Raw genomic sequence first — 25,904 nt, 5'->3', positions numbered from 1 at the left:
TAAAAAAATGCCATTTTATTTATGTTTCCTTCAGTAGAGGAGTCTAATTATCCTTTATATCCTGACAATGGTTAACTTAGGCTACAAATAATTATGCTGTTAATCAGACTCCGTTAGCTTTCAGTAAACAAAGCAGTCAGAGGAAGATGAGATTTTTTTTTTCGGATGAATTTCACTGCTTACGGAGGGCAGTGGCTTCTCACCATGGTGACAATCAGGTTGCTAGGCTCGACAAGGCCAAGGATGGCAAGAATGGTCCTCTAAACAGATCTACTAAAATGAATGGCTCATGCCACCAGCAACTTTCTTCAAGTTCTGATTAATTTCCTATGAAATAATTGCTTGGCCTACTTCCAAGCAGTTCCTCTATTCATTGCTTCTTTGTCTTGCTGACAGGAGGGCCAGTCAACACTGAAACATACAGTCTGAACCAAGCATATGTGATGCCCACTGCACAATACACTGAAGTCAGTAACAAAGGGATAAAGGGGTACTTCAGCTTCCAGGAGGTAAAAGGGAAAACAAATTCACAGCAGACTTCCAGAGGCCCCAGGCCAAGGAGGTAGAAAGTTTCCATCCAATTAAAAAGAGGTTTTTCTTTTCTGAAGAAAAGGAGAGAAAGATGAGTCATTCTGGTTTAGCAAACATTTCCCAGCTAAAGCTTTCCCACCTATACTGTTTTGGTGTGAATTATAGCCAAGGCTGAAATAAAAATTTTACATTAAATTTCACATCTAGAAAAAGTGACAATGATATACCATTACATTATCATAATAATCCAAATTTACCCAGTCATCTACCTATGTTTGACACTTAGCTGAAGCTGTTCATAGAAAATTAGCTCTGTATTTGGAAGAGGGAAAGGGACTGGGGGCTGTGACACTAGAATAAAAATATGATGAAATGTAACATAATTGAGAATTAAAAATTTTTTTTTTGTGGTACTGGGGATTGAACCCAGAGCTTTTTAATTTTTTATTTTGAGACAGGTATCATTAAGTTGCCCAGACTGGATTTGAACTTGTGATCCTTCTGCCTCAGCCTCTTAAGTATCTGGGGTTATAGGCTCACCACTGTGTTCATCTTAGAATTTCAAGTAAGTAGAATCATAAAATATTTGTTGTTTTGTGTCTGGCTTCTTTCACTAAGCAGATTTTCAAAGTTCAGCCATGTTGTAGCATGTATCTGAACTTCATTCCTTTTTCTGGCTAAATAAATTCCATTATAAGTATATACCAAATTTATTTTTTTTATTTATTTTTTTTTTAAATTTTAATGTTTATGTTTAGATTTTGGCGGACACAACATCTTTGTTGGTATGTGGTGCTGGGGATCGAACCCGGGCCGCACGCATGCCAGGCGAGCGCTCTACCGCTTGAGCCACATCCCCAGCCCCTATACCAAATTTATTTATCCATTATTTTTATTGATAGCCATCTGAGTGGTTTGCATCTTTTGGGTATGTAAATAATGGTGCACATTTCCACATTAACATACATGTACTTGCTTGAGTCCCTGTTTTCAATTCTCTTGGGTGTATAACTAGGAGTGGAATTGCTGGGTCACATGATTTATAAGTTTTAAAATAATTATAATTAATTATATTAATTTTTATGTAGATAGATATGATCCATTAGCAAACTAATATAAAGTTTAGAAGAGCAAAAGTTTCACCCATAAATCTTAACTATTATTTTTTCATAGTTCTAGGGATTGAACCCAGGGTCTCACATATGCTAGGCAAATGCTCTACCACTGACTATATCCCTAGTCACTTTTCTTCTTCGGAGACAGGGTCTCATTAAGTTGCCCAGGTTGGCCTTGAACTTGTTATTCACCAGGTTTAGCCTCCCTTAGTTGGGATTACAGATATGCACCATCACACCCAGCATCTGTAACAATTTTTACAAAATATCTTTGTTTTCATCTCTACTTAGGTAATTTTATCCATAATGCATCCTTTGTGTGTGTGTGTGTGTGTGTGTGTGTGTGTGTGTGTGGTAGTACTAGGGATTGAGTCAGGGCCTTTTGCATGTTATTCAAGTGCTCTACCATTGAACTACATCCTCAGCCCTTTACATTCCATTTTTTAGTTTTCATTTAAAGCTTTAAGCTAATTAGTCTTTCTCAAATACTTCCTCAAACTAAAGACACAAATATGCTGTCATGCCAGAATTATAGGATTATGGGTAATTTCTCACTCTGCTTACCAAGTTTTTGTAATGTTATTTTACTGTTATAACTTAAAAATAAATTTTAAAGATTTATCTTACCAGTTAGTAGTAAACATTTCAGAAGTGTAAATATAATTTAAATGTGCTTTTTTTTGATTACCTGAATAGAATCTTCAGTGAAGAAATACTATAGATGGTGAATAGTAACATGAGTAAGATTTTAATGGGAAGTTCTGTTTAAAAAAAAACACATGATATTTTAACTGGTAAGTGAAAGATTTATGATACTTAAGACTATATACACACACAATTAATTATGACAATAATATTTTTGAGTTTATGCATTTTTGTGACATTTAGAGATATTTTGAACTAAGGGCAAATTGGAGGTTTTATTTAAGATGACATCTCTGAGACTTTAGGATTGTTGAAATTAGAATAATGATCTCCAGCCTTGACTAAAAAGGCACATGGTGTCAAATGCATCTAAAAAGAAGCTGTTTACCTGGGGCAGTGAAGAGCAGAGGGAAGAGAGAATAATGTCCTGTTGTGGTCAGAATCAGAAAAATCGAAGCATCTCCTGCTTTCTCCACAGACAAAAGGCTAAAAATAAAAATTCTTACAATAATTCCTTAAAGTAACTGAAATCATACTTGCAAAGAGCTTGAATAAACCGCTTCTATCATTACTCTTACAACTGATTTAAGCTTAAAATAAGTATAGATTTTTCTACAAGTCCAATTCAATTGAGAATAATTTTTTATTCTAATTTGTTATATATGACAGCAGAATGCATTATAGTTCATATCACACATATAGAACACAATTTTTAATATCTCTGGTTGTATACAAAGTATATTCATACCGTTCATGACTTCATACATGTACTTAAGGTAATGATGTCCATCTCATTCCACCATCTTTCCTACCCCTATGTCCCTTCCCTTCCCCTCTCACCCCTTTGCCCTATCTAGAGTTGGTCTAAATCCTCCATGGCTCCCCCTCCCTACCTCACTATGAGTCAGCCTCCTTATATCAGAGAAAACATTTGGCATTTGGTTTTTTGGGATTGGCTAACTTCACTTAGCATGATATTCTCCAACTCCATCCATTTACCTGCAAATGCCATGATTTTCCTCTCTTTTATTGCTGAGTAATATTCCATTGTACAACATCTAGGTTGGTTCCAGTTTAGCTATTGTGAATTGTGCTGCTATAAACACTGATGTGGCTGAGTCCCTGTAGTATGCTGTTTTCAAGTCCCTGGGGTATAGACCGAGGAGTGGAATAGCTGGATCAAAAGGTGGTTCCATTCCCAACCTTCCAAGGAGTCTCCATACTGCTTTCCATATTGACTGTACCATTTTGCAGTCCCAGCAGCAATGTATGAGTGTGCCTTTCCCCCACATGCTCACTAATGTTTTTTTCTATTCTTAATAGCTGCCATTCTGATTAGAGTGAGATGAAATCTTAGAGTAGTTTTGATTTGCATTTCTCTAATTGCTAGAGATGTTGAACATTTTTTCATATATTTGTTGATTGATTGTATATCATCTTCTGTCAGTTCCTTGGTCCATTTATTGATTGGGTTATTTGTTTTTTGGTGTTTAGCTTTTTGAGTTCTTTATATACTCTAGAGATTAAAGCTCTATCTGATGTGCAAGTGGTAAAAATCTGTTCCTAAGCTATAGGCTCTCTATTCACCTCACTGATTGTTTCTTTTGCTAAGAAGAAGCTTTTTAGTTTGAATCTATTCCATTTATTAATTCTTGATTTTAATTATTGCACTATAGGAGTCTTATTAAGGAAGAAGGGGCCTAATCCGATATGATGGAGATTTGGGCCTACTTTTTCTTCTGTTAGATGCAGGGTCTCTGGTTTAATTCCTTAGTCCTTGATCCACTTTGAGTTGAATTTTGTGCATGATGAGAGATAGGGATTTAATCTCATTTTGTTGCACATGGATTTCCAGTTTTCCCAGCAGCATTTGTTGAAGAGGCTATCTTTTCTCCAATGTATGTTTTTGGCCTTTGTGTAATATAAGATAACTGTAATTATATGGGTTAGTCTCTGTGTCCTCTAGAGAATATATATTTTTTTTTTAATGGGAAAAGTTAAGTGACTGATAGAGTATACCAAACCAAATCAGGAAATAACTTCTCCAAAGAAAGGAATCTTGTGGGATTGGGAGCTGCCTAGTGGTAGCAGTCAGGCAAACAGGATTCAGAATTTCATTTCCAACGCCATAGCTCATCTCCTAGATAATGCCCTATACCTTCAGTATGGATTCAGAAAAAGACTATTTTTGGGGGGAGGGGGCTCCAGGGATTGAACCCAAGGGTGCTTTCCCACTGAGCCATATCCCCCAGACCTTTTTATTTTTTATTTTGAGACAAGGTCACTGTTGAGACTCTTTGAATGTGTGATTCTCCTGAGCTGTTGGGATTACAGGTGTGTGTCACCACACCCAAACTGTTCTACTTTTTAATCTGACAATTTCATGTTGCTAAATAAACCCAGAGAAGCCATAAACTGACCTGAAAAATTTGCTTTAATGTTCTTTTAGAGTTTTAAATGATTTCTCAAGATTTGAGAAAAACATCCAAGAAAAAAAGGCCAATTCCATTATCATCTATCTATTGGGTTTCAATTGTACATAAAATGGACACTACTACCTTTAAAATGCTTCTTTTTAGCAGGGCGTGTTGGTGCTCACCTGTAATCCCAGTGGCTCAGGAGGCTGAGCAGGAGGACCGAGAGTTCAAAGCCAGCCTTAGCAACTGTGAGGCACTAAATAACTCAGTGAGACCCTATCTCTAAATAAAATACAAAATAGGGCAGGGGATTCATAAATTCTTTGAGCCCTAGTTTCTACAGATGTTAAGAAAGGGGATGATACCCATTTATTCTAATTATCTTAAAGACTGTTGAGAGGCTCAAAGGAAGAATGCAAAATAATAATAATAATGATAATAAAGCAAACAAACAGTATTGGAAAATCTACTTCTGGAATCTAAACATTACAGAATTATTACAGAATGGTCTCAATCCTTATTTTAACTAACACTTAACAAGGAACCATGGGACTTTATTTTAACAGGAGATATTGCCAAAGCCCAGGCTTTTTCTAAACCATGTTGCCGTTCAACATCCACACCTATCATGATATTTAATTATTACAGTATTTTTACCAAAAAATGTAGAAACATCACATGCATTTTTGCATACCTTGGAACCTTCATGGGCCCAGGGATCCCAAGTAAACATTCCTGTCCTGTTGAACTGTTCCTTTGCCTTTGCCTACCCTGATGAACATGACAAAAAGGAGCAGAGCAAATGGAAAACAGCAAGACACCGTGAAATATGCCAGAAATGCAGACTGACTAAGCTATGTGCTTACCTCATTGGGAGAATTGCGAGGAGTATGGCTTTTTCATGGACATGCCACCCAAACATGAAGGAGCTCAAGGCACAAAGAATTAGACATCGGAGAAAGCCTCTGGGCCCTTGGGGTTTAAACCAAAGACAGAAAATGGAGGGCTAGAAATAATAAATAAAGATAAAATTTCAGTGTCATTTAAAATCCCAGCTTGACAGGATCAGGCAAATGCAATTTGTATTAATGCTGAAAAATAATAGACAAGTCTCTATTAAATTGGTGTAATTTATCACAGTGTGCATAGTCCACCATTTTTTTAATGTAATCTTTTTTTTTTGTTTTTAGTAGCATGTGGACATAATATCTTCATTTTATTTTTTATTTATTTTTATGTGGTGCTGAGGATCAAACCCAGTGCCTCACATGTGCTAGGCAAGCGCTCTATCAATGAGCTGCAACACCAGCCCCATAGTCCAACAAACATTAACATGAAAGCAATAACTCAGAATAAGCAGGCATTTGGAAGTGTATATTTAACTCATTAAAAGCAATTCTAATTATCAAAATTAACAAATGACAATTAAGTTCTGGATATACAGTATAATGATTTATATCTTTATAATTAGTATTAGCTCAATCTATTAGATGAAACTACAAAGTTCAGATATTTTGGGGCTAATAAGTTAGATGTTACCAAATTAATAAGCAAACATGTACCTTTTGGGGTTGGAGTACAATTTACAATAAAACTACTGCTTCTATACGCAGCTTACTAGGCTGAGATTTTTGAAAAAAGGTTTTGACCTCAGTGAAAACATGTGAACAAGTAGGCCAGCAGAGTTTAGTTATCTACATACTAGTACAGCCACGTACCTAAGTGGAGTCAGGTGTCTTGCAAATAAGTTCGGAAATGAAAATTAACACTGAGCATAATCATCAACAGGATTGAATTTATTGGAATTTTACTGAAATTATATCACAAAATTGAAGTCACCATGATCACTAACAATGAATGAAGGCTCTAACAGCATCTGACTCAACAGACTCAACTGATATGCAAAGAGTCACTATTGACTTTCTCAGCTCATTATCTATATCAAGACAAAATATCCATGCCATCTAGACATATTTGGAATGCTGATCATTTAGCTAGGATGAGAAAAACAAAACAATCTGGATGATCTGCCACAAAGATTTCCTCTTTCTTCACAGCATGGTTCATGTCTTCTCTATGGGCTTTCTTTTTTCCTCACCCCAGGGTGGACAGATGGTCTAACAGCCACTGGCAAGAATCTTGCAGAGGCTTTATTGGCAATCCTTCCCTACCATGTACAAAGTTTCTCTAAGAGTTGCCAGGAAATGCTTCAGTCTGCAGGATTACAGCCATGGAATTCACCCTGCAGTCTGAAAACCTTCATGTTGAAATTCAATCAGCCACGCAACAGAAAAGCAGAGAAAACTCAAGTAATACCAGCTGAATTCTTACCAATATGGCGATCAGAGTGCAGATGAGTGTTGCCAAGGGAGTCACTGAGGGAAGGACTATATGTTGGAACTGCTGAACCAAACCACTTGTCATTGAGGCCTTAGGGATCTTGTTGGGATCAAGAAGTTTCAATTCCAAACCTAGAGAATAAATAAACAAACACACTCGCACACACACTCATACACACACATATTTGTAATTAATGGGACTCCATAATTACCTTGAGAAATTTTGTTTCTTAAAGCAAGATTTCATGAATTTAAGTCTGTACTGTCCTACCTCTGGCAGAATGCCTCTTGCTTTAAGTTATAATCTATAAAGTAGCTGTTTGCATTGAAATGGGGAACTGTGGCAGCCTACAGGAATCTTGTGGGCAGGTAATATGTAAACAATAATCTGCTCTTACCTCTTAAATGAAGCAAGTTTTTAGAATGCAGACTATGTCAAATCCCAACTTTGAATCTGTAATTTCTTTTCCTTTTTTGGCAGTAGGGATTAAACTCAGGGGCACTTATTGTTGAATTACATCTCCATCCCTTTATTTTTCAATATTTTGAAACAGGGTCTGGCCAAGTTTCTTAAGACCTCGATAAGATGCTAAGGCTGGCCTTGAACTTGGAATCATCTTGTGTGAGCCTCTCAAACTGCTGACATTAAAGGTGTGCGCCACCATACCCAGCCTGAATCTTTCATTTCTTATAGGAGAAAGTCCATAATCTTAAATACGAAGTCTTCCATGATCTAGCTCCTTCTTACTTCTCCAGCCTCATCTCTTCTTTGTTAAATGTGGCCTGCTTATCATGAACTAACTATGGGTCCTCAACATATCACTCTCAACATCTGTGTCCTTTTGCTCAGGCTACTCTTTGCTTAGAATGATCTACTTGTTTTGCCAAATTAACTCCTAATTCACTTATTCATCTTAGTTCCTAAATCAAAAAGCAGAGATGATTTTCTTGTAAGCTTTCTATTGTAGTGTTTGTATACTACACTGTTTTTGTTTTCATGCTCATTTCCTTTATTATACTATGTTCCCTTAAAGACAGAAATGATAGGATGTTGTCTCCTCTGAACAAAGGAGTTTAAAAAAAAAAAAACTTGTTAAATAAACCAAATTTGGAGTAATGATGCAAGCTCCTTCTCAAACAAGCACCAGAGTAATAGGACAGTTACAGATAGTTTGAGCACCTGCAAAGCCCTTCTAAATGCCATTACTAAATCTCCCTCTTGAGGGAGAGGGGTGGGGCTGTAGCTCAGTGGCAGAGTGCTTGCCTGGCATGTGTGACACACTGGGTTTGATCCTCAGCACCATGTAAAAATAAAATTCTTTCCATCTTCAGGTACAAAACTAAAAAAAAAAAATTAAAAATAAAAATCTTGAGGGATGTCTGGGGATATAGCTGTTGGTAGATTGCTTGCCTCATATACACAAGGCCCTGGGTTCACTCTCCAGCATACCCCCCGCCCCCTGCCCCATAAATCTTGAAGAAAAGATGTAGACTACTAAAATATTTTCTGCTTATTCACCCCTTTCTCTGTCCCCTTCAGTCCGTTGATTCTCTAATAAAAGTTAACAATTATTTCCCTGCAACACAGTTGCCTAACTTGTCACTGACTTTCCATGTGAGACATCTTTGAGGAGGTAGATATACAAAGTATAGCAGTTTCTCGGTTCAGATAAGGCAATTGGCCCTGTCCTGCTTTTTCTCACCAGGGTGGGCATGATTCATAGACGGGAATGAGTTATTCCATAGTGAGTTATTTTTTTTTTTAGTTGTAGTTGGACACAATACCTTTATTTTATTTATTTATTTTTATGTGGTGCTGAGGATCGAACCCAGGGCCTTGCACATGCTAGGTGAGCGCTCTACCACCGAGCCACAAATCCCGCCCATAGTGAGTTATTTTTAACATAACCATCTCAAGGTGTACATTAGTGTTCATTACAACACAAACATGAAATGCATTGCCTAAGCCAGGCATGGTATGTGTCTGTATAGTCTCATCACTTAGGAAGTTGAGTAAGGAGAATCACTTGAACCCAGGAGTTCAATATCAGCCTTGGCAATACAGTGAGATTGCATCTCAAGAAGGAAAAGAAAGCTAGGTGTGGTGGTGCATGCCTGGGGTTTGGGAACATGATTTCAGGTTCAAGGCTAGCCTCAGCAACTATGTAAGGCCCTAAGCAACTCAGTGAGACTCTGTCTCAAAATAAAAGGGCTGGGAATGTAACTCAGTGGTAAAACATCCCTGGGTTTAATTCTCAGAACTGGGGGGGGGGGGGGGGAAGGAAAACATATAGACTGGGCTTTTTCATTTCTTTTCATCTCATGCTAAAATGCATGGTTATCATTTTCCTTATTGGCTTAATATTCAGTCACAATTTATACATTCTCTATTCTTGCTTCTTCATATATTTAAGTATAAAAGTAAGGTTATTTCTGCTGAATGTTTTACTTCAGGCAAAAATTACCTCTGAAGTATCTATATATTGTTTTTTACCAAGGAAAGAATTCCATTTCCACAAGGAGCTTTTTTAAAGAATGCAATTTGTTTACAGAACTAAACCTCAGTCCCAAGAAATGTTTCCTCTGTTCATCCTGAGGGCTAAATGCAGGACTGGAGAAAAAACAATTCAGCCACATTCACAACATATTTCTGGATGTGACCAGTCCTATCAATATTCACAGTCTAAGTTTTGAAAAGATATGATACCATACCAATGACAGACAGAACTTTGTCCAAAGCATTGTATAAGGCCCAGAAGTTTGGAGCCCAGTATGCATGGCAGAGGCCCCTCTTGAAAGGAAAGAGTCGGGAAAAGACTTGAGGCAGCTGGTTCTGTTAAAAAAAGAAGTGATTGAACAGTCATCAATTTTTCCCAATGTCAAAAACAAAATTGGAAAGCTGTCTATGGCACAATGTGTAGAAAGTTATAAGGTCTGTACCAGTTTGTTCCTTTAAGTAAAAAATTGTATGATCCTGAGCAGTTTATAGATCTTTTTTAATCTAATCTTATCAACCAGTCAATGGGGCAAGACACATAAGAAAACACTGAATACAAGTTCCATACTATTATGAAGTAAACAGTAATGAAAGAATTTGTAAGGTGCAAAGGAGAATTCAGAAGTTTACTGGAGTGAAGGGGAGAGCAGGAAAGTCTATAAGAGATATGGTACTTTTCAGTTTCAGTAGAAGTTAAAACTGACTTCAGGGTGGGGAGCAACAGGAAAACAGAAACACTTGAACATCTCTTCTAGGCATTTTGCTGTATTTGAAAGATTATAAAAATACTGATTTGGGGGGTTAGAAATAAATTTCAGCAAGTATGTGAATTTGAAAATAAAAAATCCACAAATAATGAGGATCACTTCTGCACATATCTGTGTGTATAATATACAGTTAACATATACATGTATATACATACATGTACACATTTGAATATGCACAACAATGTCTGAAACGGTACTACCCTAGTTTTGTGAAAGTCAAAAAGGGGAGGGGGTAAGAAATGAGTAGTTTTACTTATTTCATATATTTCTGGCTTTATAATTTTCTACTAAACAATGACAAACACATGTATTTCTTTATTTTTAAAAAAGAAGAAAAAAATAAACAGGCTTACCAAGGCTAGGAAAGGACCCAGTGAAAGAGCAGAAACCAGGAAAACGATAAGTCCCAGCAAAATAACACGGACAAAGCTGAAACTGTTCCATCGGACAGACCCATCTACAGAAAAGGAACATTACCATTAACTAGCAGCTTGGAGAAATATAACCCAATAATAACTAGAAGTATCCCCTTTGGGCTATTTGTCTTTATGATATTGAAAGAACAGAGAAAAGTCAGGATGGGTAAAGAGTCAATAGGATCAATAGATGAGAAATATCTGTTGTGATTCATAAAACTTTATACAGTAAGGCACTAAGTCAATACAGTTAAAGAAGAAAACAAAAAAACATTTTGTTATTAGTAAAACTTGCCTGGTTTATTTGCAGTGAAACAGTAAGAGCGTAGCAGATATATACCATAAGCTGGTGCTACATAGAGGTAGATGTGCTTGAAATGTAGGAGAACGGCAAAGAAAAATGCTCCTTCCACATGCCTTTTCTAGAAGATTGAAAAGGGAAATATTACTTTAAAACTCAAGGTAAAAGAAATTGCAATAATTTAGTATCCTTGATTGAATCCTGAAAGAGGAAAAAGGACATGAGTGGAAAACTGGTGGTCAAGTAAGATGGTAACATTAGGGGAAAATAGTTGAGGAATACACAGGAACTCTGTATTATTTTTACAACTTTTGTGATTACTCACAAAATTTTTACTGAAAAACAGAAAAACATCCAGGGATGGTTGCACACACCTATAACAGCAGCTACTCAGGAGACTGAGGCAAGAGGATCACAAGTTTGAGGCCACCCTGGGCTACTGAGAACCAGTTCAGAAAACAAAAGGGCTGGGGATTTAACTCGGTAGAAGGCTTGCCTAGCACATGTGAGCCCTGGGTTCAATTCTCAGTGCCCCACCCCACAAAAAAGAAAAGAAAGTATTTTGTTAGTTTGTTTTATTGAAGTGTTGGGGATCTTGCTATGTTCCTAAGCTGGCCTTGAACTCCTGGGCTCAAATGATCCTCTAGTCTCGGCCTTTTGAATAGTTGGGACTACAGACTTGCTCTATGCATCCAGCTAAAACAATGTCAAATATTTTTTTTTATTTTAATTTTTATGTTTAGTTGTTGATAGACCTTTTTTTAAATTTATACGTGGTACTGAGAACCAAACCCAGTGCCTCATACATGCTAGGCAAGTGCGCTACCACTGAGCCACAGCCCAACAATGTCAATTTTCAAATAAATATATTCTAAAATATAAACGAAATATGCTATTTGGGATATATTTAAAAATAATCTCACTTGTATCTGTAGATCACTGTTCTATTTGCTCTACTTCTGTATGACTGCCTCATTTTTTCTTTTTCCGCAGCACTGAGGATGGAACCCAGGGCCTCACATGTACCAGGCAAGCGCTCTACAATTGAGTTATGTCTCCAGTTGTAAAACTTTTATTATAGAAAATTTAAATCATACAAATGTATCTCTGGGAATATAGCTCAGTGGTAGAATGCTTGCATAGTGTGTGTGAGGTCCTGGATTCAATCTGTAGTACAGTTAAAAAAAAAAGTTATAAAATTGAAGGTAAATATTTTACAGGCAATATAAGGAGGAATACAAAGGCAAGTGATTCTAATACTTAGCCTAGTGGGTTCATAAATTCATTATTTCAACAAATATTTATTAAGTACCAAGCCTGATGCTTGAGATACAGGATGTATCATTAATAACAACATATTACAAATCCTCCCTAACGAGCTATAGACAAAAGAATTCAATTACTTTCACCCCTTAAAAAGTCTTATAATACGTGGATTTCCAAAGAGGAATTGGGAATAAGAGCATGAATATATGGGCTGGGGATGTGTGGCTCAAGCAGTAGCGCGCTCGCCTGGCATGCGTGTGGCCCGGGTTCGATCCTCAGCACCACATACAAAGATGTTGTGTCCGCCGAAATCTAAAAAATAAATATTAAAAAATTCTCTATCTCTCTCCCTCTCTCTCCTTAAAAAAAAAAAAAAAAGAGTATGAATATATATGATGCTATACTAAAAAATTTAATCTTTTTTTTTTTTAAAAAGATGGGACCTTGCAATGTTAACCAGGCTGGTCTTGAACTCCTGGGCTCAAGAGATCTTTGGGCCTCATCCTTCAGAGTAGCTGGGACTAAAGGCACATGCCACCATCCCTGGCTAAATCTTATATTACTATTACATATCAGGTAACTTGTTATAGGTTGAAGGTACCAGGTATAGCACTTGATCCTAACAAACTACCTAGAAATACAGGTATTTTAAGAAACAAAACCACAATCAAAATAAAAACAAGTTAACTATAATTAAAGAAGTCTGAATTCTACCTATCTCACAGGAATTTTGGAAGGATCAAATGTGGTAATGGTCCTGGTGTTCAGTAAGGGAAACTGCCAAAGGGACCATAAAAGGCCAAGTTTCTTTTCTTACTGTTTTATCAGGTGTGGTCCAGAATAGGTAAGTTTAGGAATAATAAGGAAATAGAATGGGATGCTTCCATTTTCATAACTTAATTTAAAATCCAAATAAAGTCTAGTTGATTCTACAGTCAAATTTTAGTTCATTTGTTCAACAACCATCCAGTAATCATTCACCGAACACCAATATGTTCCACGCACTTTGTGGCTTTTTATAGCTAGAAAGTTCATCTAGCTGGGTGCAATGGCACATGCCCGCAATACCAGCTGTTCGGGAGGCTGAGGCAGGAGGATCACAAGTTCAAAGCTAGCCTCAGCAAAAGCAAGACGCTAAATGACTCAGTGAGACCCTGTCTCTAAATAAAATACAAAATAGAGTGGGGATGTGGCTCAGTGGTTGAGTGCCTGAGTTCAATCCCTGGTACCCGCCCCCAGCCAAATGTTTATCTAGGCATTTAGAGTTGACCAAGAACTTTAAATTTTTATTTATGTTTTTGTGGTGCTGTTGTTAAAACCCAGGGCCTTTCACATGCTGGGCAAACAGTCTACCATGAGCTACACCCAGCCCCTACAGCTGACAAGGTACTTTAAAACAGATACCAAATTTGATCTTTCCAAAGTCCCTGTGATAGGAAACCCCATTTTACAAAAAAAGAACCAAGGGGGTAAGTTTCATTTTATGGATGAGAAAACAAAGGGTAAGATGGTTCAATGACTTGTCCCTGGGCAGTGATTCTCAAACCTGATGGTTTAAGAAAATTCCTTGGGAGATTCCTAAATATCAATTCCAGAACTGAAGAGTCACCTAGAAATCTGAATTTCTGATTTCTTCCTCTATAAAAGGAGGATAATAGCTAAGACAACTTCACAGACTGTTTGTAAGGTAGCCTCAGTGAGATATCCTACGTAATGAATCTGAAACAGCAAATGCACTTGTGTGCTCATTAGTGTTAGTCAGGATTTCAACCCAGGTCTTTTATTTTCCATTACACTATTCTATAAGCTTTTATGGTAAAGCACCACCATCATAGTTAGCACACTGTAAAAACTGCTAGAGATCTCATTCCTATGGAAATAGTATCAACCTAACATAGAACTCAAATTAAATTCAAGCCTCCCACACTCTTAATAAGTTCTTAGAGTATAATTTTCTCATCTGTAAGATGGAGAAAATTACTGTCAAAAGAGAACATGGAATTTTTGAGAATACCCAATAAAAATGTCTATAGCACTTGGAAATCCTAAGCAAGGGGTCAAATAAAAATTACCCACTACAATGTTGTCTTCATAAGCAATAAACTAAAGGGAGAAAAATCTAATTAGGCACTTTGTATTTACCTGAAATAACCGTGCAATGGAGAGCAGCATTAATCCAAATAGGAATCCATTGTACTGGAAATGAATATCTGGATATATGTCAAGGAAACACATCAGAAGACCCCAAATTCATAATGAACAGTGACCACCAAATGAATATAGAAATTGCAAATGCTTCCTTTTTTTATTGGTTGTTCAAAACATTACAAAGGTCATGACATATCATCTTCCATACATTTGATTCAAGTGGGTTATGAACTCCCATTTTTTACCCCAAATACAAGTTGCAGAATCACATCGGTTACACATCCACATTTTTGCATAATACCATATTAATGACTGTTGTATTTTGCTACCTTTCCTATCCCCTACTATCTCCCCTCCCCTTCCCTCTCATTTTCCCTCTCTACCCCATCTGCTGTTGTTTAATTCTCTCCCTTGTTTTTTTTTCCCCTTTCCCCTCACAAACTCTTATATGTAATTTTGTGTAACAATGAGGGTCTCCTTCCATTTCCATACAGTTTCCCTTCTCTCTCCCTTTCTCCCACCCCACTTGTCTCTGTTTAATGTTAGTCTTTTCCTCATGCTCTTCTTCTGTGTTCTGATCTTAGTTGCTCTCTTTATATCAAAGAAGACATTTGGCATTTGTTTTTTAAGGATTGGCTAGCTTCACTTAGCATTATCTGCTCTAATGCCATCCATTTCCCTGCAAAATCCACGATTTTGGAAATTGCAAATGCTTCCTTAAAGACAAATATACTACTAATAATTTGGACTTCTCATAAATGTTTTCCATAAAGAGTCAAAAAAATCTTCTAAAATTAATGTTTAAGAAGAAAAACAGAATCTTTCCTATTTTTCCTAACTTAACCACCATCAGTTAAGGTGCAAGAAGTTTCTATTTTGTTTTGATGTTTGTGGGGTCCTGGGGATTGAACCCAGAGGCAAGTAGTCTAACACTGAATTATTTTCCCAGTACTTTTTATTTTTAAATTTTGAGACAAGGCCTGGATAAATTGCTAAGACTGGCCTCAAATTTGTGATCCTGCTGCCACAATGTCCCGAGTTGTTGAGATTATAGGTGTGTACCCACCAGTTTACATTTTGTTTCGTTTTTCAGAATTAGGGTTGAAAAATGGAGGTACCTAATAGCCATTTAAGGCTGCTAGCATGCAGCACTTCATTGTTTGATGTAATTTGAAGTAATACACAATCTTTTTTTAAAAAATGTTTTATTTGGGGGCTAGAGTTGTGGCTCAGAGGAAAAGTGCTCGCCTAGCATGAGTGAGGCATTGAGTTCAATCCTCAGCACTACATAAAAATTAAATAAAGGTATTGTGTCCACCTACAACTAAAGAATAAATGTTTTTAAAAAAGTTTTTATTTGTTATTTTTAGTTATACATGACAGTAGAATGTATTTTGACATATTATACATACATGGGGTATAACTTTCCATTTTTGGGACTGTACATGATGTGGAGTTACACTGGTCGTGTATTCACATATGAACACAGGAAAGTTATGTCCAATCCATTTTACTGTCATTCCCATTCTCATCCCTCTTTCCTCTCCCTTCCCTTCATTCCCCTTTGTCTAATCAGTTAACGACTGTTTTTTCCTTTCCCCTGCTTATTGTGAGGTAGCATATGAATATCAGAGAGAACATTTGGCCTTTGGTTTTTTGGAATTTGCTTATTTCACTTAGCATGGTAGTCTCTGGGTCCATATTTTCACCTGCAAGTGCCATAATTTCATTCTTCTTTATGGCTGAGTAATATTCCATTGACATACTCAATCTTATTTATTAAGCTTCACAATGAATTTGTGAGGTATTCAGAATTACCATTTATTGATTGATTGTAGTACTAGGAATTGATGCTTAGTGGTAGGGCAATCTACCACTGAGCTACACCTCTAACTCTTTTTTTTTGAGACTATTCATGGTCCTAAAGCTACAGTGACAACATAACTATGATTTAAGTGCAGGTCAGATTAAAAACAAAGTCCAAGTATTCTCTACACCAATCTACTTTTATGAAAATTGCAAACTATTAGATTTCTATCATTAGGATTTTAATTACATAAAGATCCTCTGAATTTAAGAATTTTGCCTGTTAATAGGTAGTAAGCCAAAATGGTAGGAAAGCATGAAGGTCTGGCTGCTCCTACATGTAACATCCTTTCCTATAAGAGGTATTTAGTCTAATGTGTTATAAACTATTTAATATATATTAGTTTAATCTAAAAACAGTTAACAGTTGGGCATGGTGATACATGCCTGTAATACCAGTGGCTGAGGCAGGAGAACTGCAACTCTGAGGTCAGGCTGGGCAATTTAGTGAGACCCTGTCCTAAAAAAAAAAAAAAAAAAAAAAAAAGGGCCAGGGATGTAGCACAGTGGTAAAGCACCTAGGTTTCAATCCTCAGTACCATTTAATTAATCAAAACAGCTGGATGTGGTGATATAATTCAATCCTCAGTGCCAAATTAAAAAGAAGAAAAAAGACAGCTGACAAACTTGAGCATACACATATATGTGAAAATACATACATATACACACACTCTCATGTATGTATCAGCATATTGTTTTACTGATTTTGTTTTCTTGTGGTACTGGGGATTGAACCCAGGGCCCCACGCATGCTAGGCAAGTACTCTACCGTTGAGCCACATCCACAGCTCTTTAAGAATAGTTTAAGAGATTTTCATATATTACCGCTAACTTCTCAGGGACAAAGTGTTCCAACAGCCAGAGTCCACTAATAAAGGGCAGAAAGCATAGTTTTAGAAGCCCATTAATTCACCTGATGCCAATTTTCAAAAGAAGTTCACATTTAGAAATCATAATTATTAAAAGATTTAATCTTATTAGTATACTTTAGAAGACATAAGGAAAATATTACACAGAGTATCAAGGATACGGTCCACAATTAACAATCCGAAATTCCACAATAGTAACACTGAAAGAATAAACTTTGGTTTCTCTGTAAGTTCTTTACCCGCCTTTTTTCCATTGATGCATTTACAGCACCTATTGATTCATCAGGAATGAAATGAAAACTTTGATTTTTCACTAGAACAACACGATACTTCTGCAGAGTACACTATGACATTTTACAAGCCATTACTGACAAACTGTCCATGCTATTCTTAGTTGCTTATAAAGGTGGCAGCAGAGACAAAGAACTCAGGGCTGGTTCCATGTCTTTCTCAGCTATGTTCTTCTTAATCATAAGTCTTCATTTAATTAAAAATAAAATAAAAAGTCACCTAAAACTCGAAAATAAGTCTTTTGAAAACTGAAAGTACACATATTATTTCAGTCCTTTAGAATAAAAAAACGCAGGGGCTTGGGATGTAGCTCAGTGGTAGAGCATGTGCAAGCCCCTGGGTTGAATCACAAACCCCAATGGAGTAGCAAACTTGAGACTCTTGCTTGTCCAAATAATAATTTTATAAAAATTTTATGTAAAATTGTATGCTATTTAAATGTTGTGATATATTAAGTAACAATAAAAGTAATAAAAATATAATCCCATTTTTATTTTATTTTATAAAAATTATAGTAAGGGCTGGGGATATAGCTCATTTGGTAGAGTACCTGCCTTGCATGCACATGGGTTCAACCGCAAGCATCACCACCACCCAAAATATATATATATATATATATATATATATATATATATATATATATATATATATATTAAAGCCCCAAAGAGACCAAATATACATCAAAATGTTAATAGTAACAATTATGGAAGGGAGAAAATAGGGTCATTTTTACTTTGTGTTTGTATGAGTGCTTTTCCAAAGAAGATGTATTATTTTATGAAAATATGTTTAAAAATGTGTTACGTTTGAATATCAGCTAATTTGAAAAACAATAAAGGGCCCAGCGAGGTGGTGACTATAATCCCAGCAGCATGGGAGGCTGAGGCCGAAGGATCACAAATTCAAAGTCAGCCTAAGCAACTTAATAAGACCTTGTCTCAAAATAAAAAATAATAAGAGATGGGGATATGACCCAGTGGTTAAATGTCCCTGGGTTCAATCCCTAGTACCAAAGCAAACAAACAAAAAAACAATAATAGAGACAGTTAAAGAGGGTACTGCTTTTCCTTGATGAAGACTCAGCTTCCTCATGAATAGGGACAGTAACCTTTTAGAATAATTGAGAAAATTAAATAAATTAATAATCTACCCACAGTGCCTGGTTCTGGGAATCGGCATATACATTTTGATGCTTTTATTTAACTATTTTTCCTACTTTGAAATTAATTTTTGCTCCCTTTCCCTTTCTTGGAAAGAGCTTGAATTCAAATATTTTGAGTTAAAAGGAGTATACTACAAATCATCTTCCTTCCAACTTTTGCCAAGTCACAAAGAGTGAAAAAAAGGAGGTCAATCAGGAATTACTCAAAGAGAAAAGCAGAGATTAACACATTCCCAAGGGACTCTTCCTGACTGGGACAAGGGTTTAGTCTAGAGGGTCTCACTAATAGAAAGGATCCATTTATGCCAAGGGTCACTGAACGGACATTAGTTACTGCTCCGTCACAATCACACTGGCAGGTTTAAGTTTTATGAAAGGATGGAAGCCAACTTTAAATGAAAACTTACATATTTGGAAGTCACTGTGCAAGATATACTATATATGAATATTTATTTAAAACTAAGTTATAAGATGTAAGATATAAAATATAAAAAGGTTAACATAATGAAGAGTCTTCATGAAGAAAAGAATCCAGAAATAACAGCTAAAAATACTAAGATTTCTTGAGTTTAGCGGAATGTAAACTTCTAACAGCAGGCTTTGGTGATGAACACAATGGATTATATGTGCACAGTGTTTATGTGCATCCCAAAGAACAAGGCAGCCATAAAAGCCTCTGAGGGCCTGCTGCAAGGAAGGAAAGAAAAGCATGTGGAGATATTCTGGCTGGGAGAAATGGTCTTGGAACTCTACTTGGTCTACTTTTTTTCCCCTACAACATCACAATTTCTTTTTCTACCTCTGCCTTGCCACCTGACCTCATTCTAATTTCTTCTGCAAGATTACATTAGACTGCTCATGTACTTACTCACAGTATTCTGTTATATGAGCTTTGTTTCCTCCCAAATCAGGAATAAGTAAATCTATTTAATACTATATTTCTTCAATACCCTCCACACAGAATGACATTTCCCACTTACTCGTAGACAGCATACACAAAGAGTGCATCTGTAAAGATGACAGAAAATCTCTGGAAAAATAAGGTCCTTGAGCTGCAGTAGTTCAGATTATGAACATTAAGCATCGCTTGATCAAAATATTTGGCAACATGTGACAGGACATACTCAAACCACGCAAAAAAAGGAGGGTAATCCAAGGTCCACTCTGAAGTTGCCTGTGATAAAAATTGAAGATAAAACATTTTAAGTAACTGAATAAACAAAGATATAAAGAATTAAAAACCTTTTCACTTTCTGGCCTTTTAATGAATGAATGAAATGAATTTCTTTTAAAATAATGCCCTAAATATGTAGAGCAATTCCTACCTAAGAACGAGCAGAACACTAAAACTTGTCTTCCAGGTTATTTCATATGGTCTTCAATTTCCTTGTATAGAATCAACTATACTTCAAAGGAAACTAACCTGAAGCCTTGAAATAATAAACATGGCTCAGACATGATTCTACCCCTTGTAAGAAGAGCTGCAGCATAACAAATGATTCTTCAGCTTAGGTTCAATTTCTGTCTGACATACTCAATTCCACAACTTCTAACATGAGATACTATGAACATTAAATGAGGTAATATATGTGAAATATATTTCTAAACAACAAAATGCTACACAAACGCTATTTTACTTTTTTTCAGTAGGTTATAGGATCCTTGAGAGCAGAAACCACCCCTTGTCATTTTGTATCCTGAATTTAGTTAAGTGCTGGATATATTATTAACAATAACTATTAGTTAAATGAGTGAACAGTCACTAATGAGTAAATAAAGCTATAGATCATATGAAAAACATATAAACTTCAGAATATTATATTTTGTTAGATTTCTGTAAATCTCCATTTTTCTTACCTATACAAAAGGGATGGTAGTACCTACATCATGTGGTTATTATGAGTATTATTATAATATATGTATATATATAAATATATGTATAATGCATGTGTATATATAATTACATATAAATAATTTTACCTAATATGCTCTTATTTGTAAGTTATAAAGTCTATATATATGGTATTAAGCTGGATACAAACATAATAATATTATTATCACTTAAAATTATTACTATTGGCTAGGGGTGTTAGATCAGTGGTAGAGTGCGTGGTTAACATTCATAGGGTCCTGGGTTCTATCCCAGGCACCAATCAATAAAATAAAATTTATTTTAAAAATTACTATCATTGTCCCCCAAACTCAAACTAAGGCCTGTACCTAGAAGAGCTGAAGATATTAATCACTTGTTGCTCTTTTCAATGAGAAACTATTCTTTATTTAGAAGTGCACTACATGTCTACTGAATACTAACTGGTTGCCCAAAGGGACTGCTGTTCAGGGTCTCTCTGTGATAAAAAATGAGGTGAGAGAGACTCAGAAAAAATGTTAGTTCTCTGTTCAGTTTTTTTTTTTTTTTTTTTTATGGTGCTGGGGATTGAATCCAGGGCCTTGTGCATGCGAGGCAAGCACTCTTTCAACTGAGCTGAATCTCTAGCACTCCTTCTGTTCACTTTTATTTAAAATTTTAAAATTTAATCATCTGGTCGCCGCGGGCGTCAGCAGAGCCGCTTTCCCTTCGCGCCTTGCCCTGGGACGCGGTCCCGCACTTGCTGACTTTGTTTTCAGGGTAATCCTGGCCTTATAAAATGAGTTAAGAAGTATTCCCGGAGATCCAACATGGCGGCGGGCACGGAGAGATCAAGTCTCTGACCTCTTCAGCTGCGTGGGCATAGGGAGTCGTAAACTGTCTAAATGCTGTTTGCTCAGGATCACTAGGCAATGCTGAGCTGACGTGGATCTGGGGCGAACAGTTTGGGCCTCTCAGAACACACACCGAGCCCGGATGGGCTGCATTCAAGCTCCGGTTCGCTTGCTTCTTGTGACAGCACTAACGATCCCGCTGAAATAACTGGTCAGCCCTTCTGAACTTACAGAGGTAAAAGCCAACCGAGCCTTCATAGGCAGTGGCTACAGGATTGAAACGGGGCATGGGAGAGACAGTCAGGACCCACCCATTGCATTGGTCACCCAGCAAAGGGAACGAATGGTCATCATTTGCATGGGATACCACCATGGCAGAGAACTGACATCATGGGCGGAGGAGATAACTTCATTGAAACCAGCGGTGACAGCATCAAATAAATTTGTAAGAGTAAACAGTAGCTCAGCAGTCAAACAGAACAAGAAGTAACATGAGCAGCATAAAAAAGCAAGGAAGAAAGGAGTACAAACAATGAAGGACAGCCTAAATATTCAGGAGGACCTAGAGTCATCAGAAAAATGGCCATATAATGAACTCAAGGAACACCTTAGACAGATGGAATGGAACCTTAAAGAGGATATGAGACAGCAAATCCAAACAGTGAAAGAACACATTGAAAATGAATTACATAAACAGATAAAAGAAGAAGTTAAGCATCTTTATCAGGAGATAGAGATTATAAAAAAATCAAACAATAATTCTAGAAATGAAGGAAATGATAAACCAAATTAAAAACTCAAATGAGAGTATCACTAATAGAGTGGAGCAAGTAGAAGCCAGAACGTCAGATAATGAAGACAAAATATATCATCTTGAAAAGAGTCTAGCCAACTCAGAAAGGCTGGTAAAAAATCACGAGAAAAACATCCAAGAGTTATGGGATAACATAAAAAAACCAAACTTACGAGTCATCGGGATAGAAGAAGGTACAGAGATTCAAACCAAGGGAATGAGTAACTTGCTGAATGAAATAATTACAGAAAACTTTCCAGAAATAAAAAGGAAACGGATATACAAATCGTAGATGCATACAGGACACCGAGCACACAAAATCACAGTAGACCAACGCCAAGACACATTGTTATGAAGATATCCAATATACAGAACAAAGATAAAATATTAAAAGCTACAAGAGAAAGGAGGCAGATTACATTCAGGGGTAAACCAATAAGGTTAACAACAGATTTTTCATCACAGACGCTGAAAGCGAGAAGATCCTGGAACAACATATTTCAAACACTGAAAGACAATGGATGCCAACCAAGAATTCTGTATCCAGCAAAATTAAGCTTCAACGACAACGAAATAAAAATCTTTCATGATAAACAAAAGCTAAAAGATTTTGCAGCCAGAAAACCAGCATTGCAAAGAGTCTTGAGCAAAACACTACACAAAGAAGAAATGAAAATCAACAACCAAAACCATCAGTGGGAAGTGCCTCGGTAATGGCAGAGGGCGGGGGGGGGGGAACTAATCCTGGAGAAACAAACTAAATTAAAAAAAAAAAGATAAATAATGAAACATGGCTGGCAGTACAAACCATATATCAATAGTAACTCTAAACGTTAATGGTTTAAACTCTCCAATAAAGCGACATAGGCTGGTAACATGGATTAAAAAAACAAATCTAACAATATGTTGCCTCCAGGAGACACATCTGATTGGAAAAGACATACACAGGCTGAAGGTGAAAGGTTGGGAAAAAATATACCACGCACACAGTACTCGTAAGCAAGGAGGGGTGGCCATCCTCATATCGAATAAAGTCGACTTCAAGACTAAGTTAATCAAAAGGGATAAGGAAGGACATTATATACTGTTAAAAGGAACCATTCACCAACAAGACATAACAATTATCAATATTTATGCACCAAATAATGGTGCTGTGATGTTCATAAAACAAATTCTCCTCAAGTTCAAGAATCAAATAGAGCACAACACAATAATTATGGGTGACTTCAACACACCTCTCTCACCATTGGACAGATCCTCCAAACAAAAGTTGAATAAAGAAACTATAGAACTCAATATCACAATCAATAACCTAGACTTAACTGACATATATAGAATATATCAACCATCATCAAGTGGATATACTTTTTTCTCAGCAGCACATGGATCCCTCTCAAAAATAGACCATATATTATGCCATAGGGCAACCCTCAGTAAATATAAAGGGGTGGAGATAATACTATGCATTTTATCTGATCATAATGGAATGAAACTGGAAATCAATGATAAAAGAAGGAAAAATCCTACATCACATGGAAAATGAACAATATGTTACTGAATGATCAATGGGTTACAGAAGACATAAAGGAGGAAATCAAAAAATTCTTAGAGATAAATGAAAATACAGACACAACATATAGGAATCTATGGGACACAATGAAAGCAGTTTTAAGAGGGAAAATCATCGCCTGGAGGTCATTCCTCAAAAAAAGGAAAAACCAACAAATAAATGAGTTCACACTTCATCTCAAAGCCCTAGAAAAGGAAGAGCAAAACAACAGCAAACCTAGCAGAAGGCAAGAAATAATTAAAATCAGAGCGGAAATCAACAAAATTGAAACAAAAGAAACTATTGAAAAAATTAACAAAACAAAAAGTTGGTTCTTCGAAAAAATAAATAAGATCGACAGACCCTTAGCCATGCTAACGAAGAGAAGAAGAGAGAGAACTCAAATTACTAACATACGGGATGAAAAAGGCAATATCACAACAGATGCTACAGAAATACAGAAGACAATTAGAAATTATTTTGAAAACCTATATTCCAATAAAGTAGAAGATAGTGAAGACATCCATAAATTTCTTAAGTCATATGATTTGCCATGACTGAGTCAGGAGGATACACACAATTTAAACAGACCAATATCAATGGATGAAATAGAAGAAGCAATCAAAAGACTACCAACCAAGAAAAGCCCAGGACCAGATGGGTATACAGCAGAGTTTTACAAAACCTTTAAAGAAGAATTAATACCAATACTTTCCAAGTTATTTCAGGAAATAGAAAAAGAGGGAGCCCTTCCAAATTCATTCTATGAGGCCAACATCACCCTGACTCTGAAACCAGACAAAGACACCTCAAAGAAAGAAAACTACAGACCAATATCTCTGATGAACCTAGATGCAAAAATCCTCAATAAAATTCTGGCAAATCGAATACAAAAACACATCAAAAAAATTGTGCACCATGATCAAGTAGGATTCATCCCTGGGATGCAAGGATGGTTCAATATACGGAAATCAATAAATGTTATTCACCACATCAATAGACTTAAAGATAAGAACCATATGATCATCTCGATAGACACAGAAAAAGCATTTGACAAAGTACAGCATCCCTTTATGTTCAAAACATTAGAAAAACTAGGGATAACAGGAACTTTCCTCGACATTGTAAAAGCTATCTATGCTAAGCCTCAGGCTAGCATCATTCTGAATGAAGAAAAATTGAAGGCATTCCCTCTAAAATCTGGAAGAAGACAGGGATGCCCTCTATCACCACTTCTATTCAATATAGTTCTCGAAACACTGGCCAGAGCAATTAGACAGACGAAAGAAATTAAAGGCATAAAAATTGGAAAAGAAGAACTTAAATTATCACTATTTGCAGATGACATGATTCTATACCTAGAAGACCCAAAAGGGTCTACAAAAAAACTACTAGAACTAATAAATGAATTCAGCAAAGTGGCAGGATATAAAATCAACACGCATAAATCAAAGGCATTCCTGTATATCAGCGACAAAACTTCTGAAACGGAAATGAGGAAAAACACTCCATTCACAATATCCTCAAAAAAAATAAAATACTTGGGAATCAACCTAACAAAAGAGGTGAAAGATTTATACAATGAAAACTACAGAACTCGAAAAAGAGAAGTAGAAGAAGATCTTAGAAGATGGAAAAATATACCCTGTTCATGGATAGGCAGAACTAACATCATCAAAATGGCGATACTACCAAAAGCTCTCTATAGGTTTAATGCAATGCCAATCAAAATCCCAACGGCATTTCTTGTAGAAACAGATAAAGCAATCATGAAATTCATATGGAAAAATAAAAGACCCAGAATAGCAAAAGCAATTCTAAGCAGGAAGTGTGAATCAGGCGGTATAGCGATACCAGATTTCAAACTATATTACAGAGCAATAGTAACAAAAGCAGTATGGTACTGGTACCAAAACAGGCGGGTGGACCAATGGTACAGAATAGAGGACACAGAGACTAATCCACAAAGCTACAACTATCTTATATTTGATAAAGGAGCTAAAAGCATGCAATGGAGGAAGGATAGCATCTTCAACAAATGGTGTTGGGAAAACTGGAAATCCATATGCAACAAAATGAAACTGAATCCCCTCCTCTCGACATGCACAAAAGTTAACTCAAAGTGGATCAAGGAGCTAGATATGAAATCAGAGACTCTGCGTTTGATAGAAGAAAAAGTTGGCTCTGATCTATATATTGTGGGGTCGGGCTCCAAATTCCTTAATAGGA

General features: G+C 36.3%; 1 protein-coding gene across 6 annotated transcripts in view; it reads right to left on the bottom strand.

Moving 5' to 3' along the window:
* Positions 1 to 25,904, bottom strand: part of ALG8 (ALG8 alpha-1,3-glucosyltransferase) — a 40,420-nt gene continuing 14,516 nt past the window's right edge. For 2 of the 6 annotated variants that reach the window (XM_081282675.1, XM_081282676.1), the window contains 11 exons: positions 19,611 to 19,804; positions 17,339 to 17,448; positions 14,437 to 14,504; positions 11,023 to 11,149; positions 10,665 to 10,768; positions 9,760 to 9,880; positions 7,040 to 7,179; positions 5,575 to 5,714; positions 2,680 to 2,777; positions 2,335 to 2,407; positions 1 to 602 (listed from right to left, as the gene is read on the bottom strand). In XM_081282675.1, the coding sequence (XP_081138801.1) occupies positions 371 to 602; positions 2,335 to 2,407; positions 2,680 to 2,777; positions 5,575 to 5,714; positions 7,040 to 7,179; positions 9,760 to 9,880; positions 10,665 to 10,768; positions 11,023 to 11,149; positions 14,437 to 14,504; positions 17,339 to 17,448; positions 19,611 to 19,804 (1,407 nt within the window). In that variant the 3' untranslated portion in view covers positions 1 to 370. The remainder of the gene's footprint in view (positions 603 to 2,334; positions 2,408 to 2,679; positions 2,778 to 5,574; positions 5,715 to 7,039; positions 7,180 to 9,759; positions 9,881 to 10,664; positions 10,769 to 11,022; positions 11,150 to 14,436; positions 14,505 to 17,338; positions 17,449 to 19,610; positions 19,805 to 25,904) is intronic. The other 4 variants (XM_081282678.1, XM_081282679.1, XM_081282680.1 and 1 more) reach the window with 4 other exon arrangements.

This window comes from Spermophilus citellus, assembly GCF_964194105.1.
Source record: "Spermophilus citellus genome assembly, chromosome: 2".
Lineage (NCBI taxonomy): Eukaryota > Metazoa > Chordata > Mammalia > Rodentia > Sciuridae > Spermophilus > Spermophilus citellus.
This window is presented reverse-complemented; position numbering and strand designations above follow the sequence as displayed.